This window comes from Heterodontus francisci, chromosome 8 (genome assembly GCF_036365525.1).
Source record: "Heterodontus francisci isolate sHetFra1 chromosome 8, sHetFra1.hap1, whole genome shotgun sequence".
Taxonomy (NCBI): Eukaryota; Metazoa; Chordata; class Chondrichthyes; order Heterodontiformes; family Heterodontidae; genus Heterodontus; species Heterodontus francisci.
In genome coordinates, this window is record NC_090378.1 from 43588106 (window position 1) to 43605281 (window position 17176).

The following is a 17176-nucleotide window of genomic DNA, read 5'->3' on the forward strand; positions in this document are numbered from 1 at the left end:
GTTGGCCTTCCCCCAATTTAGCACTCTTCCTTTAGGACCACTCTCGTCTTTGTCCATGAGTATTCTAAAACTTACGGAATTGTGATCACTATTCCCAAAGTAGTCCCCTACTGAAACTTCAACCACCTGGCCGGGCTCATTCCCCAACACTAGGTCCAGTATGGCCCCTTCCCGAGTTCGACTATTTACATACTGCTCTCGAAAACCCTCCTGGATGCTCCTTACAAATTCTGCTCCATCTGGACCTCTAACACTAAGTGAATCCCAGTCAATGTTGGGAAAATTAAAATCTCCTATCACCACCACCCTGTTGCTCCTACATCTTTCCATAATCTGTTTACATATTTGTACCTCTATCTCACGCTCGCTGTTGGGAGGCCTGTAGTACAGCCCCAACATTGTTACCGCACCTTTCCTATTTCTGAGTTCTGCCCATATTGCCTCACTGCTCGAGTCCTCCATAGTGCCCTCCTTCAGCACAGCTGTGATATCCTCTTTGACCAGTAATGCAACTCCTCCACCCCTTTTACCTCCCTCTCTATCCCGCCTGAAGCATCGATATCCTGGGATATTTAGTTGCCAATCATGCCCTTCCCTCAACCAAGTCTCAGTAATAGCAATAACATCATACTCCCAGGTACTAATCCAAGCCCGAAGTTCATCTGCCTTACCTACTACACTTCTTGCATTAAAACAAATGCACCTCAGACCACCAGTCCCTTTGCGTTCATCATCTGCTCCCTGTCTACTCTTTCCCTTAGTCACGCTGACTTCATTATCTAGTTCCTTACAGGCTTTAGTTACTACCTCCCTACTGTCCACTGACCTCCTCATTTGGTTCCCATCCCCCTGCCACATTAGTTTAAACCCTCCCCAACGGCGTTAGCAAAAGCACCCCCAAGGACATTGGTTCCAATCCGGCCCAGGTGTAGACCGTCCAATTTGTAATAGTCCCACCTCCCCCAGAACCGGTCCCAACGTCCCAAAAATCTGAACCCCTCCCTCCTGCACCATCTCTCAAGCCACGCATTCATCCTGACTATTCTTTCATTTCTACTCTGACTATCACGTGGCACTGGTAGCAATCCTGAGATTGCTACCTCTGAGGTCCTACTTTTTAACTTGGCTCCTAACTCCCTAAGTTCTGCTTGTAGGACCTCATCCCGTTTTTTACCTATATCATTGGTGCCTATGTGCACAACAACAACTGGCTGTTCACCCTCCCCTTTCAGAATGTTCTGCAGCCGATCTGAGACATCCCTGACCCGTGCACCTGGGAGGCAACATACCATTCGGGAGTCTCGTTTTCGACCACAGAACCGCCTATCTACTCCCCTTACAATTGAATCCCCGATGACTATAGCCCTTCCACTCTTTTTCCCGCCCTTCTGAACAGCAGCGCCAGCCACGGTGCCATGAACCTGGCTACTGCTGCCTTCCCCTAGTGAGCCATCTCCCTCAACAGTATCCAAAATGGTATACCTGTTTTGGAGGGAGATGACCGCAGGGGAAGGCAGCAGTAGCCAGGTTCATGGCACCGTGGCTGGCTCTGCTGTTCTGAAGGGCGGGAAAAAGAGTGGAAGGGCTATAGTCATCGGGGATTCGTTCCATCAGTTTTTCCTGCCACTTCATTGCTATCCAGCTTGGCCTGTCCTGTCCTTTTAAAGGCTTAATGGCAAATATTTGTCCAAGGTCTTGGGACAGCTTCAAACTGTTGGAATATTGTTGGCAATTGTTGCTAGATTCTCTCCAATCGTATTAAGAGTGCACATTGCTTTTAGCAGAGACAGCACCTAGAATATATTCCAATGGTGCCTCAGTTTATGGTTAGTTGCTTAGAAACTGATATTTCATTCATTCTGTTGGTTTGTAAAGGAATTAAATTTGGTTTTCAGCAAATCCTTTGGAATAATTGGAGCCTGTATGTTGTGATTTCTTCAATTCAACATTCATAATATGCTAGCCCTCATCTCAGCACAGAATTGGCAAGATATGTGCATTCGTAGTGGGGCCCATGTTATCTCAGTTTGTAGGTGGATAGAGCAGTTGGTCTACATTCCAAAAATGTTTTGCTTCGGATGATGTGCCAAAATTTTATTTTGGATTTTGTCGTTCGGTGGAAGAAAGTAAGTGTCAATTAATTTACCTGTATAAGGCACTACCCTTTTATATCGATTGTGCAACGCATTCGTATTATCAAGGCAATTGTTTTGGGGTTTTTTTGGGAACAAGGCTCTAGCCAATGCACAGCAAATAAGTTTGTAAATAATATAGTAGATTTATTTCTTTATTCCTGGGTAGGGTAGCAAAAATCAGCTTTCATTCAACTTGAGCATTGCATACTATTTGGATTACCATTCAGAGGGCTCTTCTTGAGGCCATCAGTAAAGAAGCTGAACATCCTCATCGAAGTTTCAGCAGGAGCTTGGTTGAAAGAAGTGGGGATGGGTGGGTGGGGCTGGTGGTGGTGGATTTATCCTAGGTCTTTCGGTTGTGGTGATGCCTGTGCAAATGAAGTTGGTCCAAGAATGCAAAGGGTTCTTATCTGGAGGAGGTAAAGTATCACACCATATTTGTGAATAAGGTGCTTGCAATGATTTCTATTGGTATTTGTGTTTTTTAAAAGCTGAAATTTGTTGAATGCCATTAGGATGTGCTGTGATATCAAAGCAGTGATTATAATATTCCAGGGAAGCAGAAATTATGTCAAGTATAAGTGAAGAATATAGTGTCTTTTGTGTACAACATTTGCTTAGTGGGTGAATCTAAATTCTGAAGCTGTCAAATAAATTTTGTATCCAAGTGGTATCCTTCATGTATTTTTTTTATACAGGGAGTGTTAATATATTGCTCGTAAGTATGGCAGCTTTTAATTGGCTTGAGGTGTAGGGTGCTCTGTTGCACTAGAGTAAGATGGTCTAAAGTACATTCATTCTTCAGTGTACATTTCTAGAACATTTTCTATAAATGATGGCTGCTAAGTGGAAAGTGGTAACGAGATCTTTATGTGAAATATATGTACATATTTTTTACTGAAAGTTGAGTTTTGAGAGTATGGTCCTGATGCTTAAATACATACTTAAAGGTTCATTGTTTAAGTGCTGATACTGTGCATTCTCCAAATCAAATTCCGTAACCAAAAAAATCTGTAGCTTGTATACATGTATTCTTCATTTTAAGATTAGATGCTAGTTTGAGGGGTTGACTTGATAAAAATATTCTGTACTCTATATGCATCCAGCAAATGAAAATTTACAAAGTAAGCAGGTGTATTGATTGATAAAAAGTCAGCTTTTTTTAAAGACTGTTTTCAGCTAAAATTCGGTGCTCACCACCTCGGGGGCGGTTGATTCAAAATTTTGCAACTCCATACATAGCGGAGTCCAATGTTTCACATCTGCAAAGGATGACAAAGGTGGTAGCTTAATTTGTTTTAAATTTCATCTGGAGCATATATTAAAGAAATACTAAAGGAGCTACTTTTTGACGGTAGACTCATATCTTTCCATGGCTGTTAACTTACTTTGATTTAATTGTAAAAATGTCCACGGATACATTTTTTGGAACGTAAAGATGTAAAGAATTCTATGTACCGTAATTGTTTTTAATGTAATAAATGTTATTGCCTTCAGAACTGTTTAATTAAAATGGAAGACAATGGATATACTGGAGTGCTGGGTGACTTTGGGTTGGCAGAGAAAATCCCTGACAGGTAAGTAAACCTCCCTTTCTTTTAAGTGGAACTTTCTTTAGTAGAATCAAATTACTAATGTAACTGTGACAAAAATGATCATCTGTAGAAATGTTTTTATTTGCATCCCTTCTAAAAATGTTGAGATATTTAATCAAGTTTTTAAAGTACAATAATTTTATGCAACGTAAATGCACATTATTCCCATAAACAGACATATATGGACAAAATATTAAACAATTTTTGAATATTTGAATATAGATTTATTTTTGATTGCATAATTGGGACTCCAGTATTTTACTCTTGTTTTGGGGTCACAATCCATGATTCTGCTGACTTACGATTGAGGCCATTGGTTTTTATAGTGGCTAATAAGTCAAATTTGATTTTTGTTATATGGAAATCTGTGATCATTATGAGAGCTTAGTCATCAAGTTATGCAATTCTGTTCATTTTTCTGTAAAAACTGTAGAATCAGTGGCGTGTTACTGTCCAACTTTGTATTTATTTGGCTTTTCCGCATCAATTTACTGTTTTTTAAAAAAAAAAATTGTCTTCTCTAATATTTGGTTAATCCTCAGTTTAGTTTTCTGACCAAATTATCATCTTTAGCTTTAAAGGGGGTTTACTTGTAAAAATGGCTTTCCATTTTCATTTAACAATTTTCACTTGTTTCTTAAAATGTGGTTTGCCCCTTTACAGCATAGATTGTGATTAAATATCAATCTTCTAAGCAATCAGTAAATTTGCAGTATATTTTCAAATGGAAAGGAAAGACTTGCAATTATATGCTGCTTTATTATGGTCCTGAAAGCACTTCATATAAAATGAATTGCTGTGAAATGCAGTCACTGTTAAATTAAGCAAATACAGCATGATGAAGCCAACAGTAATGATGCAAACAACTAATTTGTCGTCTTTTTGGTTGCGAGGGTGTTGTGGCTAGAACACTGGAAGAACTTTCTTTTCTACTTCATTCATTGAATATCAGCATTGCTGGCAAGCCCAGCATTTATTGCCCATTCCTAATTGCTCTTCAGAAGGTGGTGGTGAGCTGTCTTGTTGAATCACTGCAGCCCATATGATGCTGTTAGGTAGAGAGTTCCAGGATATTAAACTAGTGACAATAAAGGAATGTCGATATATTTCCAAGTCAGAGTGGTGTGTTAGTTGGTAGTGGTAATGTTCCCATATGCCTGTTGCGTTTGTTCTTGGTCCTGTTGAAGGAGCCTTGGTGACTTGCTGCAGTACATCTTGCAGATGGTATACACTGCAGCTATGGTGCACTGGTGGTGGAGTGAGTAAATACTTAAGGTGGTGGACGAGGTGCCAATCGAGTGGGTTGCTTTGTCCTGGTTGGTGCCAAGCTCCTTGAGTGTTGGAGTTGCACTCATTCAGGCAAGTGCAGAGTATTTCATCACACTCCTGACATCTAACTTGTCAATGGTAGAGTGGTTTTGGGGAGTCAGGAGGTGAGTTACTCGCTGCAAAATACCCAGGCTCTGACCCGCTCTGTATTTATGCGGCTAGTCCAGCTAAGTTTCTCGTTAATGGTGACTTTCAAGCTGTTGATGGTGGGGGAATTCGGCAATGGTAATGCCATTGAATGTCAAGGTGAGATGGTTAAACTCTTTTGTTGGAGATTGTCATTGCCTGGCACTAGATTATGATTCAGGCAAGAGTGCTAGCAATTGAACCAAGCTGATGAGGGCGAGAAGGCAGTGAAGGGTGGCACTGAGACTGAGCGTATGTGAAAAAGCCAGATTTGCATTTATATAGCGCCTTTCACAACCACCAAACATTTAAAAGCGCTTTACAGCTAATGAAGTACCTTTTGAAGTATAGTCACTGTTGTGTAGGAATGAAGGGAGACATGTTGGAGTGGATTGACCAGGACCATCATGAGAGAGATGTAGGAGGAAGCAGCAGAGGCTTGGGTCAGGAGGGAATGATAAATTATGGAACCTGGGTCATCTGCAGGCTTGGAGCAAGTGAGTGGAGATGTATATGGACTGGGCCTATACTAAGGATCATGAGAACTGTCGAAAGGTATCTTGGTTATTTTGTGTTGGAGATTGGGCTACATGGTGTGTTTGGTTCAACTAGGCCATGAAGTATTGGGAGAAGGTATGTCTAAGTTTGGGATGTTTTACAGGAGTTGCAGATATTTATAGCTGTAATTAAAATATGATGGTGCTTGTACTGAAGAATTAATGATTGTAATATCTCCTTGTGGGAACTTTGCCAAATGATGATTTGTAGCTGATCAGAAATGAAATTGGATGATGTGCACTGGTCATAGAATCTTCTGATAATCCAACTGAAAGTAATATTTTAATAAACCTGGTCACATTGCAAATCATTACTATCCTTATGTGAATATCATCATGCACTGAAGGTCAACATCTATACTAACGACGTCCTAATGCTATGCCAAAGAAGCCATATTAAATAAACTCGTGTTTTCTAGAATAACGAAGCATGCTATTTCTCCTTTTTTCAAATCTCAGTGCGGATGTAGAAAAGCTGTCAGTGGTTGGATCACCTTTTTGGATGGCTCCAGAGGTGCTGCACAGTGAGCATTATAATGAAAAGGTAGGTGTTCTGTTCTGAGATGGGTAGCAGACATCTTTTCAAAGAAACTTTATAGAAAGCTGATTTTAAATGTTTATTTCTATATATTTCTCAGTTTTCTTTTAGGTTCAGCTTCATTTTTTTTAAAAGTCACTTGTGTTGCTGTTGGTTAATAGAAAAAGTATGTATTTTTTAAAAAGGCCTGAAAAGCTAACTGAACAAAGATGCATGTCAGTGTACTTTTTCTATCTGTAAATGCTTTTACATAGCTGCATGGGTTTTGGAGGAAGCAATGCTATATTGACCACCTAGTATCACTCTCCCCCACTTATATATCTGCCCAGGACTGTTCTCAGTCAGGCACTGGGCAGGAGCAGATCTGGCACAGTTCACATGACCCGTTTAGAAGTGGGTCTCAACAGCAGTTGGAAGAAGGCAACTTCTATTTCTGATGCAGTCAGCGACAAATTGTTTGCCAAGTTCTGTCAAGTTCCAAGCACAAAGAAGTATATTGAGGACAACACTAAGTAGTTTACAGTGCTTTATCTTTGTACTATATTCTTATATGGTGGTATACATGCTGATGTGCAAGAAGAAATAACTTATTTATTCAACTTTGAAGATATGCATTAGATGGAGATGTGTAAGGTGTTTCTATCTTTCTGGTCAGTTACCAGTGTGTTTAAGGTATCTGTTTTTAATTGGAAATAGATGTGAGGTGTTCCTGGTTTTTGTCTGGGGACCTCTACAGAAGTGCAGTTTACTTTCTGTTCATAGGATCTTGCTGGCAAGGCCAGCATTCATTGCCCGTCCAAAATTGCTCTTGTAAAGCTGATGGTGAGCTTTGAACCACTGCATCTGTGTGGTGTGGATACTGTTACAGTGCTGTTAATAGCGGATGCCAGGACTTTTACCCAGTGATGATGAAGGAACGGCAATGTGTTTCCAAGCAAGGGTGGTATGTGACTTGGGGAGTTTGCAATTGGTGGTGTTCCAATATGCCTGCTGCTTCCTTCTTGTAGGTAGTAGAGGTGATGGGTTTGGAAGATGCTGATGGAGAGGTCGTGGCCAGTTGCTGCACTGCAGTAAATGGTGCACATCGAAGCCATGGTGCACAGGTCATGGAGGGAGTGAATGGCATCATATCCATCACCTTAATCAAGCAGGTTGATTTGACCTGGATGGTGTTGAACTTGTGTGTTGTTGGAGTTGTACTTATAGGCAAGTGTAAAGTATTCCATCAAACTTCTGTCTTGTGCCTTGCAGATGGTGGGCAGGCTTTGGGGAGTTGGGAGGTGAGGCATTTGCCACAAGGTATATAATTTCTAACTACTTTTGTAGCCACAATATTTTATGTGGCTGGTGCAGTTAAGTTTCTGGTCAGTGGTGGTCCCCAGGATGTTGATGGGGGATCCTGCAATGTTAATGCTGTTGAATGTCAAGGAGAGTTGGTTAGATTCTTTCCTGTTGGAGATTATCATTGCCTGACATTTGTATGGCATGAATGTTACTTGCCACTTATCAGCCCAAGCCTGACTGTTGTCCAGGTCTTGCTGCGTAGAGACACGGACTGCTTCATTATCTGAGGAGTTGTGACTGGGACTGAACACTCTGCAATCATCAGCAAACATCCCCACTTCTGTCTTTATGTTGGAGGGAAAGTCATTAATGAAGCATCTGAAGGTGGTTGGGCTTGGGACACTACGCCAAGAAACTCCTGTAGTGATGTCCTGGGCTGAGATGATTGGCCTCCAACAATCACAGTTGTTTTCCTGTAGTCTAGGTGTGACATCAGTTTTGACAGCTGAAGAGTTGTGAGCAATTTTGAAACTGCAGTGGTGCTGTATTGAAACATATAAATTATTCTGGGGAGAAAGATGCAGTTTTTGAGTTCGAAGCAGCTGCTGTGGAAAATAGCTTATTATGCAATTGGAATTGAAAAAGGATTTTTAAGCATCATCTGTGTGCTGCAAGCTTATAGACAATTCCATTGTTGTGTATTCTGATCACAATCCTTTAGTGTGGTTCCAATTTAACTCACGACAGAAACAGACATCTGTTGTGATTGGAATATTCTGCTGCAAGAATGTAGCATCATCACCGAATATCAATGTGGCTTCCAAAATGGGAAAACAGGATAAGATATGGTTTTGATCCTCTTGATCTTTGTGTTGGTGCATTTGGCAGTATTGAATCTATAAGGGCTGAGTTATATAAAGAATTAGGTATTTTTGTGTAACATTTACCTTGGTGTTGGCTCTAACTTTCTCATGGTACGTAAGAGTTATTAACTGTGTCATGTTCCAGCTTAACTTGTTGCATTGTCAGGCAGTTTACTTGAGGGAGGAGCTAAGTGACTTAATTAAATTCAAACGCTGTATTGTTTGTTCAGATGTGTGCCCGATTAGCGATCATTTGAATTTTACTTTTGTTCATATTCACTAACCTCTGATTACTGTTTCAACCTGTCCCTTTCAAATTGATGAGTTTGATAAGGGGCCTGTGACTGTCTAGAACTTGTAAAGGTAATTAGATAGGCCAAAGAATTTCTTTGAAAAGAGGATTGAAGAACCACTACGCTTCTTTAAAAAAAAAAGTAATTATAATATAGTTTTAGCAGAGAATTGTGAACTATAATATTTTCTACTATACAATGTTACGACAGAGGGTAGGAGGAGTGCACTGTCTTTTCTAGTCCTACTTCTCCACAGGTCACAAAATATATTTTTAAAATGTTTACGCAGTTACTGATACGGTCAGTCAGAGACTCTACTCTTTATCCCAGGATAAAATACACCAACCAGGTTTCTTTAACAAACAGCAAAATTATCAGTTTATTATAAAAACAAGACTTATCCAGTAACAAAGCAAAACATTATCTCACAGATTGAAATATGAAAGTTCCTTTTTTAAATCCCCCTCACACACAAACTGTCTCACACACACACTGAGAAAAATTAAGAAATTCTCTCTGCAGAGCTCTGTTACAAAAAAAATACTTCAGCCAAATACTTGCTAATTCTTGAAGAGAAAAAAAAATAAAAGATGTCAGTTGTCCCTTTTGGTCTGGTGCCCAAGTACATGTAGACGGGTCACTGGGATCTTTTCTGGAACAGTTCTTTTCATGCAGCGTTGAGAATTAATCTGACAAGTTTTTTCCAGCTTCTCAGGAGAAATGTGGCATCAAGGGTTTCGGTTAGCATGCTGAATACACAGGGTTTTTTCAGCGACAGGAGGAAAGAGATGAGTTGGGTGTTTTTTCCTTGGCAGGCTGATCTTCAACTGTCTTCAAAACAGTTCACCCCCCAACTGAAAAAAACAATATCCAAAGCCCAAACAGAAAGTCAACCTCCTGACCTCCATAAACTTGATATGTGGCTTCTCTGTACATCTCCCCTTAGTCCAAGGTTCCTGTTTATTTATCTCAAGGCAGGTGATCTCCAGTGAAGGTTGTTTTCAGCACTCCTTGGTTCTTACAGTAATAGCTTTCACAGTCAAGTGTCCTTTCAGTGACCCCTGTGAAAAAACCAAGTCCAGCATTTCTTCAGACTTCTAAATGAATCAATGTGCACAATTTAAATGAGTCCTTAAGAACATTTTTTTTAAAAAAAGCACTTCTCAACAAGTAGTAAGCAAAATACGACTACTGTGAAATGTTCTGTTATTGCTCTGAACTGTTCAATAAATCTATTTGGTAGTTAAAACCCAAAATAAGATGGAGTGTAATGTTACTTTGCTTTCAGTGACTAGGAGAGTCCCATGAGGCATGGAATAAAGCTAGTAGCTAAAATAAAACACACAGTTTTCTGTTTACCATTCTGTGTGCACCACAATACTTTATTTGGATATTAAGGAAACTGGCAAGTTCTCGAGAACACAGGGAGGCTCATATTCGATGAGGAGAATAAGCTGACCACATATGCCAGTTCAGATGGATGTGAAAGATCCTGTGACCATGTTTTAGATCATGGTCACTGACGATGACTTTTGCCCGCAGAACAGTAACTCCACTTCAAGTATTGTTCAGAGAGACTTGGGTGTACTTGCACAAGGAACACAAAAAGCCAGCATGCAGGTACAGCAAGCAACTAGGAACGCAAATGACATGTTGGCCTTTGCAAGGGGACTGGTATACAAGAACAAGGAAGTCTTGCTACAGTTGTATAGGGCTTTGGTGAGATCACGCCAAGAGTACTGTATTCAGTTTTGATCTTCATACCCAAGGAAGGATATAGCTGAATTGAAGGTGGTACAGTGAAGCTTCACTGGATTGGTTCCTGGGATGAGAGGGTTGTCTTATGATAGACTGAGTTAATTGGGTCTATGCTCTCTGGAGCTTAGAAGAATGAGAGGTGATCTCATAGCAACATATGAGATTCTGAAGAGGCTTGATAGGGTAGACAGTGAGAGATTGTTTCCCCTGTCTGGTGATCGAAGAACACAGGAGCACAGCCTCAGGACAAGGTGTGGATCATTTAGGACTGAGATGAGAACACATTTCTTCAGTCAGAGGATTGTGAATCTTTGGAACTCTGCTCCAAAAAGGTGTGGATGCTCCATCGTTGAGTATATTTAAGGCTGAGGTAGACAGATCTTTGATCTCTCTGAATCAAGGAATATGGGGAGTGGGCAGGAAGGTGGAACTGAGGCAAAAGTATTGAAAGGTGGAACAGGCTTGAGGAGCCGTATGATCGTCTCCTGCTCCTCCTACTTGCGTTCTTAAAGTAATTCCTTGGCTGTGAAGTACTTTGAGGAATACTGAAAATAAAAAAGGCATTATATAAATGTAAATTCTTTATTATTCGCTTTTATAAATAACAATAGTAGCTTAATAGATAAGTGATCTTTCAAGGCTTTGTTTCTAACACTGTTTCTAATTTAATGGCAGGCAGACGTGTTTTCATACGGCATTATTCTATGCGAAATTATAGCCAGAGTACAAGCCGATCCTGACTATCTCCCTCGGACAGTGGTAAGGAGTGAGCTTTTGCTCCTGCTTCTGCTAAGATAAGAAGTAAAGAATAATTGTCAAAAATGTTCTGTCACTTCTGTGGTTTAACAATCAGCCAAATTTTGTATGAACAAACTTTGTTGTCTTTAAAAAGTAAGTGTATTTCTAGGAGACTTTATTTTTAAAAAAAAAAGCATCTTACTCCTTCATTTGACATCAGCATTCCGGTGAATGGGACAATATCTAAATGGGGATGCTAATAGGCTTGCTGTTCTTTTAAGTTTGACAAATTGGTGTTATCTCAGCTGTCCCGTGTAATACTAGTCAGTATACTAGTACTAATCAACTGTGCAGTAATGATGGAATTTGAGAATATCTCCTGTTTCTCTTGCCAGGACTATAAGCATCAAAACATGTAGGGGGGAGGGGTGCAAGGATGGTGGTTGGCAAACATCAAGGGGCAAGAAGTGTTCAATATTACTGCCTTTCCAGTGTTCATTCCTGAGTTGTTGGGAAGAGCTGAAGTTGTGCAGCATCTCCTGTAATGGCTAGGATTAAGAAACCACCTTGAAAGCCATCTACCCTATCTTGCCATTATATTGTTTGTGTCCAATAATTAGTAAGAAATGATGCTAAGGTTACTTTATTCATTTTATTAACATGGAATACAAATTTTACACTGCAGAATTTTAGCATTCTGTCTTCATTGCAGATATTTAGTTTTCTTCCTGATCTATAAATCCCCCAAATTATGTGAGAGTAAATCCTGGGTTTAGCTAAGAAATATCAATGCTGCTGTCTTGATGTTAGGAATGTATGTGGAGTACCACAGACTCCATTGATCACACATCAACAAAAGTGTGCTAATGGGAAATGAACTTTAGCTTGCATATAGAATAGAATTACAAATGCTTTACCTTAAAATATTCAGGTTTTAATATTTAGATACAAGTAACTCACTACAATTTTACAACTGAAGTGTAAATATCATACTTCAGAATTTTATTTATTCATTCTTGGGGCATGACATTGCTGGCAAGGCTGGCATTTATTTTCTATCCCTAGTTCCTCCTGAAGATGGTGATGGGCCGCCTTGAACCATTGCAGTCTTTGTGGTAAAGCTGCACCCACAAAGTTGTGGGAATTGTTCTGTTTGACAAAAATGTCAAGTTATACTTTTGTTCTTCAAAAAAAATTAGAGCTGTATTTTACCTAAAATTCTTTATTTAAAAAGAAATACTCATTTCTTGGAGTTGTAATGGAAGTGTCTGTTGTTCATTATGCAAAGGCGAAATCAGAAAATTTCTGCACTGTCCTTAAATAAAGCCATTGCCCTTACAGAGCTAATATGAATGGACAGTAAGGAGCTTTGGTTAGACATTGACTTCTTTCATTAATTATAATCTAAAACAATAGATTTAAATGTGTATAATTTGTGACTTCATATTTTTATGTATTATGTGATAGTAAATGTACATCTTATTTGTACGTACTTTTCTGCTACAGTATATGCATCACTTAGGTTACTGAATTTAAATTTTCCTCTTTTCCTCTCATCCCCTTCCACCAAAAATTTAGAACTTTGGATTAGACTATGATGCATTTCAGAACATGGTAGGGGACTGTCCACCTAGCTTTCTTCAGCTTGCCTTCAACTGTTGCAATGTGAGTAAAATATTATAAAAATGAGTCATTTCTAGATAATCCTGTGGATAAATAAGGGAACTGTTTTTTCTGGCAGGAGACCGCACACAGTTGTTATAATGTTATTTCTGTGTCAGTTAAGATAGCATTAGCAAAGGTTTGCCATGGGTATTTTTTGATAAATTCAAAAAGGCATTGATGTATGTAGTGGACTATTCCTGTTCAGCCTGAAGTTGTAACCTCAGGTAGAAATGATGCACCCTTTGTCATTAAGGATGAAGTACTTTATGATCTGTCTTAACTGTTTTTACAGCAATCATAAACTGCAGAGTGAAATACTCTGTTAGTTTGCTTGGTGAGTGCTCCTGCTTTTTGGAAAAGTCAGTGGGCCCAAAATTTGGACTCAGTTTCCTGCATTACACTTTATTGGCTGTAAAGTGCTTTACGATGTCCAGTGGTCATGAAAGGCACTATATAAATGCAAGTCTTTTCTTTCCTCATTGTGCATATGTTACTGATTTCAAGAAAATACCATGCTGGAAATGTACAGGTCAGTTAGCATCTGTACTGGAAAAAAAGAGGAAATAACTTTTTTTGGTTATGTATCTTTCATCAGAGTATAAGATTAGGAATGCATATCATGAAAATATTTTTAAAAATTCATCTTAACACATGCATTTCTCTTTGTTTTATTCTACAATGAATTCTGTGTACTGTAGTCAATTGCAAAAACAAATGTATCTGAGCCAGTGTTCCAAACCACTTTTTTAAATAATGCAAGCAGAAAGAGAGTGGGTTCAATCAGTAGCTTGATATGTTATAGTTGATGTGCACATAAGATTCCAAAATATTTATTCTATCACAGTCATTTGTTCAGCTAATGCTGTTCGCTGCCGAACCCCCCTTAATCCTAGTCATTGTATACTTCATTTGAAAAGTTTTCATCTGTGCATCGAAATCCCTTCATGGCCTCTGAGAATACTACATTCCTCCCATGCTGGCCTCTTGTCCATCCTTCATTTCCTTCACCCCATCATTGGTGGCCATGCCTTCAGCTTTCCTAAGCTCTGGAATTATTTCCCTAAATCTTCCCACCTTTCCTTCTTTAAGACCCTCCTTAAAACACATCATTGATGGAAATGTTTGGTCACCTGTTCTAATGTCTCCTTCCTTATCTTGGCGTCAGTTTTTGACAGTTTGTGCTAACTTTTGTCAGATTATACTCCTGTGAAGCACCTCGTAATGATTTACTACGTTAAATATGCCATATAAATGCAGCTTGTTGCTGTTATATTCATAACAATGGCAACTCTTTGTAGTGACACTGACTCTACAGTACAGAAGCAGACAATTGGTCTGAGAGTTTGTGCATATTCCACATAGGTCTCCTATGACTTGAGTTGCCTCTCTTCCTCACGCCCCCCCCCCCCCACCCCCACCCCATTGCCCTTGTGTACTTCTGTTCTCTTCTGCTTGTGTGCATCAAGCCTCCCCTTAAATGTTCAATATTGATTTGTACTAAATTTATTTTTGGTATGTTTAGTTTTCCCCTGCCTCATAACTGAAAACAAGAAACGTTATTTTTGTATTGTTGGCCTTGGCAGTTTCTTTAAGGTCTGCCAGTTAGGCCATGGAAAGGTCAGAAAAACTGAATAAATCACAGTCTCCACTCAGTTTCTGTCCAATTTCAGAGAGGAGTCCTTAATCAGGTGTTAGACTCCTTTCTTGCTAATATGTTGGATGTATTTCAGGCGCCCTTGGATGTAGAGCACAGATTTTTTTTATTCTCTTGTTTCACTCTTAGACTCATTGTAAGATCATAAGAAAAAGGAGCAGGTGTAGGCCCTTGAGCCCCTCGAGCCTGCTCCAACATTCAATAAGATTGTGGCGGATTTGAATGTGGCCTTAACTCCACTTTCCTGTCAGCTCCCCATAAACCTTGACTCCCTTGTAGATCAAAAGTTTATCTGACTCATCCATGAATATATTCAATTACTCAGCCTCTATTGCTCTTTGGGAAAGGGAATTCTAAAGATTAACTGTTGTGATAGTGCATTGGTTAGTATGTTAAGGTAATATGTTTGATAGAACAAGTATAATCATTTGAATGTTTGTATATATGTAATCACAGGAAGTGATGTAATATCACTTGTTGCATCCCTGTTGCTCTGTCAGTAGCATGTGTAAGCAGAAGCTGGAAGAAGCCTCCCAATAAAGCTCTGTTTTCAACTCTGTCGGCCTTTCAAATATGTTTGTATTAGTCTGAAGCCCCAGATAATACAATACGGTGGCAGCGGTGGTGAATTGGTGACATCAGTCAGCAGCTGAATTGACAGTGGAATCGGATGCCTTGCCAGAAGTGGTGCAACCAGGCCATAGCTCATATATGAGGAGAGCAAGGTGTGAATAGTGAGATTCGCAGTGGCTTGAGCGCACCCCAGGTTTGCCCCACTTTGGCAAAGCAAAATTAGCTGCAGTTTTAGCTGGAGAGAACAGGGCAGCACTCTGTTAGGGGACAGATTTCTTCCTGCCATTGCCATACTTGCACACCACTAGCTGACCCCATCACCAAAGCTCCTCCCGCCTGCAAGCTCGAAGCCTGCACTGCAGCAACAGAACGCGGTGTGGCACCAGCTCAACTCTGTAGACATTGTGGTTAGCTGCAGCTCCATACTGAGACTTGCCCCTTAGGGAAAAGTGATAGAAGACTGCGATCATGGCAGCCAGATTCCCCGAGATGAACTGGAAAATGTCGGATGACCTGGGCAAGTTCCAAATATTTAAACAGAGGATGGAGTTGTATTTTCTGCAGCGTGAAGTTGTGGATGCTGAAATGCAAGCCATAAAAATCAGGATTGCGGTAAGCAATGAAGGGCTACACAGAATAAATACCTCACGGTTTGTCGGATTCTGACCAGAAGGATCCGCAAAATTATAGTCAATACAGAAGCCCGGCTCTAAGTTAAAGTAAATTTTAGAATACGCCGCTTGGAGCCCATGCGATATAAGCAGAAATCCAAAGAGTGCATTGATGATTTTGTCAGCAGATGTAGGGAGAAAGCAAGAGTATGCGATTTTACGGATGCAGAACTTTTGGAAAGCATTATGGAGTTGGTCATTGCCTCCACTCCCACAGAGGCGTTCCAGAAAGATCTACTGGAAAAGCCAAAAAAACACAGCGTAGAAAGCGTGTTACAGGATTGGTACAGATAAGAGGCCATTGTGACTGGAAGACAGTGTTTTCAAGCTTAAGGGTCTGAAACATCTGTTGGTGCAATCTCCAGAGCACCCAAACAAAACAAGGTGCACAGTAACTGTCTGCTCTCCCAGAAACCGCATAGATGCCCGGCATACGCAGACACATGCATGTCCTGTGGGCTTAGAGGACACTGGGCCAAGCTCTGCAGAAGGCCCAGCAGCAGGAACATAGGGAGAAGCCAGTGATCCAACCGCAGAAGCATGCTACCCAGTGGTGAAGGCATGCGAGATTGTTCTAAGCGTTACCACAGGCACTGACTCATTCAAGAAATGGAAGAATGTCCGACCCAACCGGATGAGGTGGATCAAGGCGAAGATATTACTGCGCAGTTGTTTCACATGATCACCCTAGCGGAGCAGGTTAATTCCGTAACCAAAACAGAAGATTTCGCAACACTGCAGATCATTTGCCCAAATAAAGCTGGGAGCTATCGAATGCATGTGAAAGTTGACAGGCGCAGGTGCCAATACTCTACCTTTCCGTACTTTTAAGGATATGTACCACGAGGCATAGATATTGGTGGTCAAGCCCACTAGCGTAAAGCTCGCAGCTTACAATGGATCACAGATAAGGTGCCTAGGCTCCCTAAATCTAGACTGCAGGTACAAAGATTCAGCCTGATTTGGGAAGACATTTTATGTAGTGGATGTGTCAGGATCTGCAGTAGCAGGAATGCTGCCATGCAGTGAGCTCAACTTGGTCACCATCTGTGGGCTGACCCAGGCAAAAGATTGCAGCAATCAAAATGCGTACACACCTTTAGAATCAATTCAAGACCTCCAGAGGTTGTATCTGGACCATTTTGACACGGTTGTTAAACTTCCACGATTTTGCACTTCTTCACCTCAGAAGGCACGGAAGTGCAGCGTGCACATTCAGGAGAAGCTGAGGATCGAACTGGATGGCATGGAGAGACTAGGCAATATCCACCGAGTGCAGCACCACATGTCCTGGTGCAGCTTCATGACTGCTGCAGTCAAAAAGGACGGTTCAATTTGGTTATGTTTGGATCCAAGGAGGCTAAACAAAGCCTTGCAGATTAACCCAATGTTTGTAG

The 17176-nt window shown here is 40.4% G+C and overlaps 1 protein-coding gene across 4 annotated transcripts in view; it reads left to right on the top strand.

The window, feature by feature from the left end:
* The window catches only part of tesk2 (testis associated actin remodelling kinase 2), a 143720-nt gene that overhangs the window by 103700 nt on the left and 22844 nt on the right, over nt 1-17176 (top strand). For all 4 annotated transcript variants that reach the window (XM_068037036.1, XM_068037037.1, XM_068037038.1 and 1 more), the window contains 4 exons: nt 3633-3712; nt 6202-6286; nt 11154-11237; nt 12795-12881. In XM_068037036.1, the coding sequence (XP_067893137.1) occupies nt 3633-3712; nt 6202-6286; nt 11154-11237; nt 12795-12881 (336 nt within the window). The remainder of the gene's footprint in view (nt 1-3632; nt 3713-6201; nt 6287-11153; nt 11238-12794; nt 12882-17176) is intronic.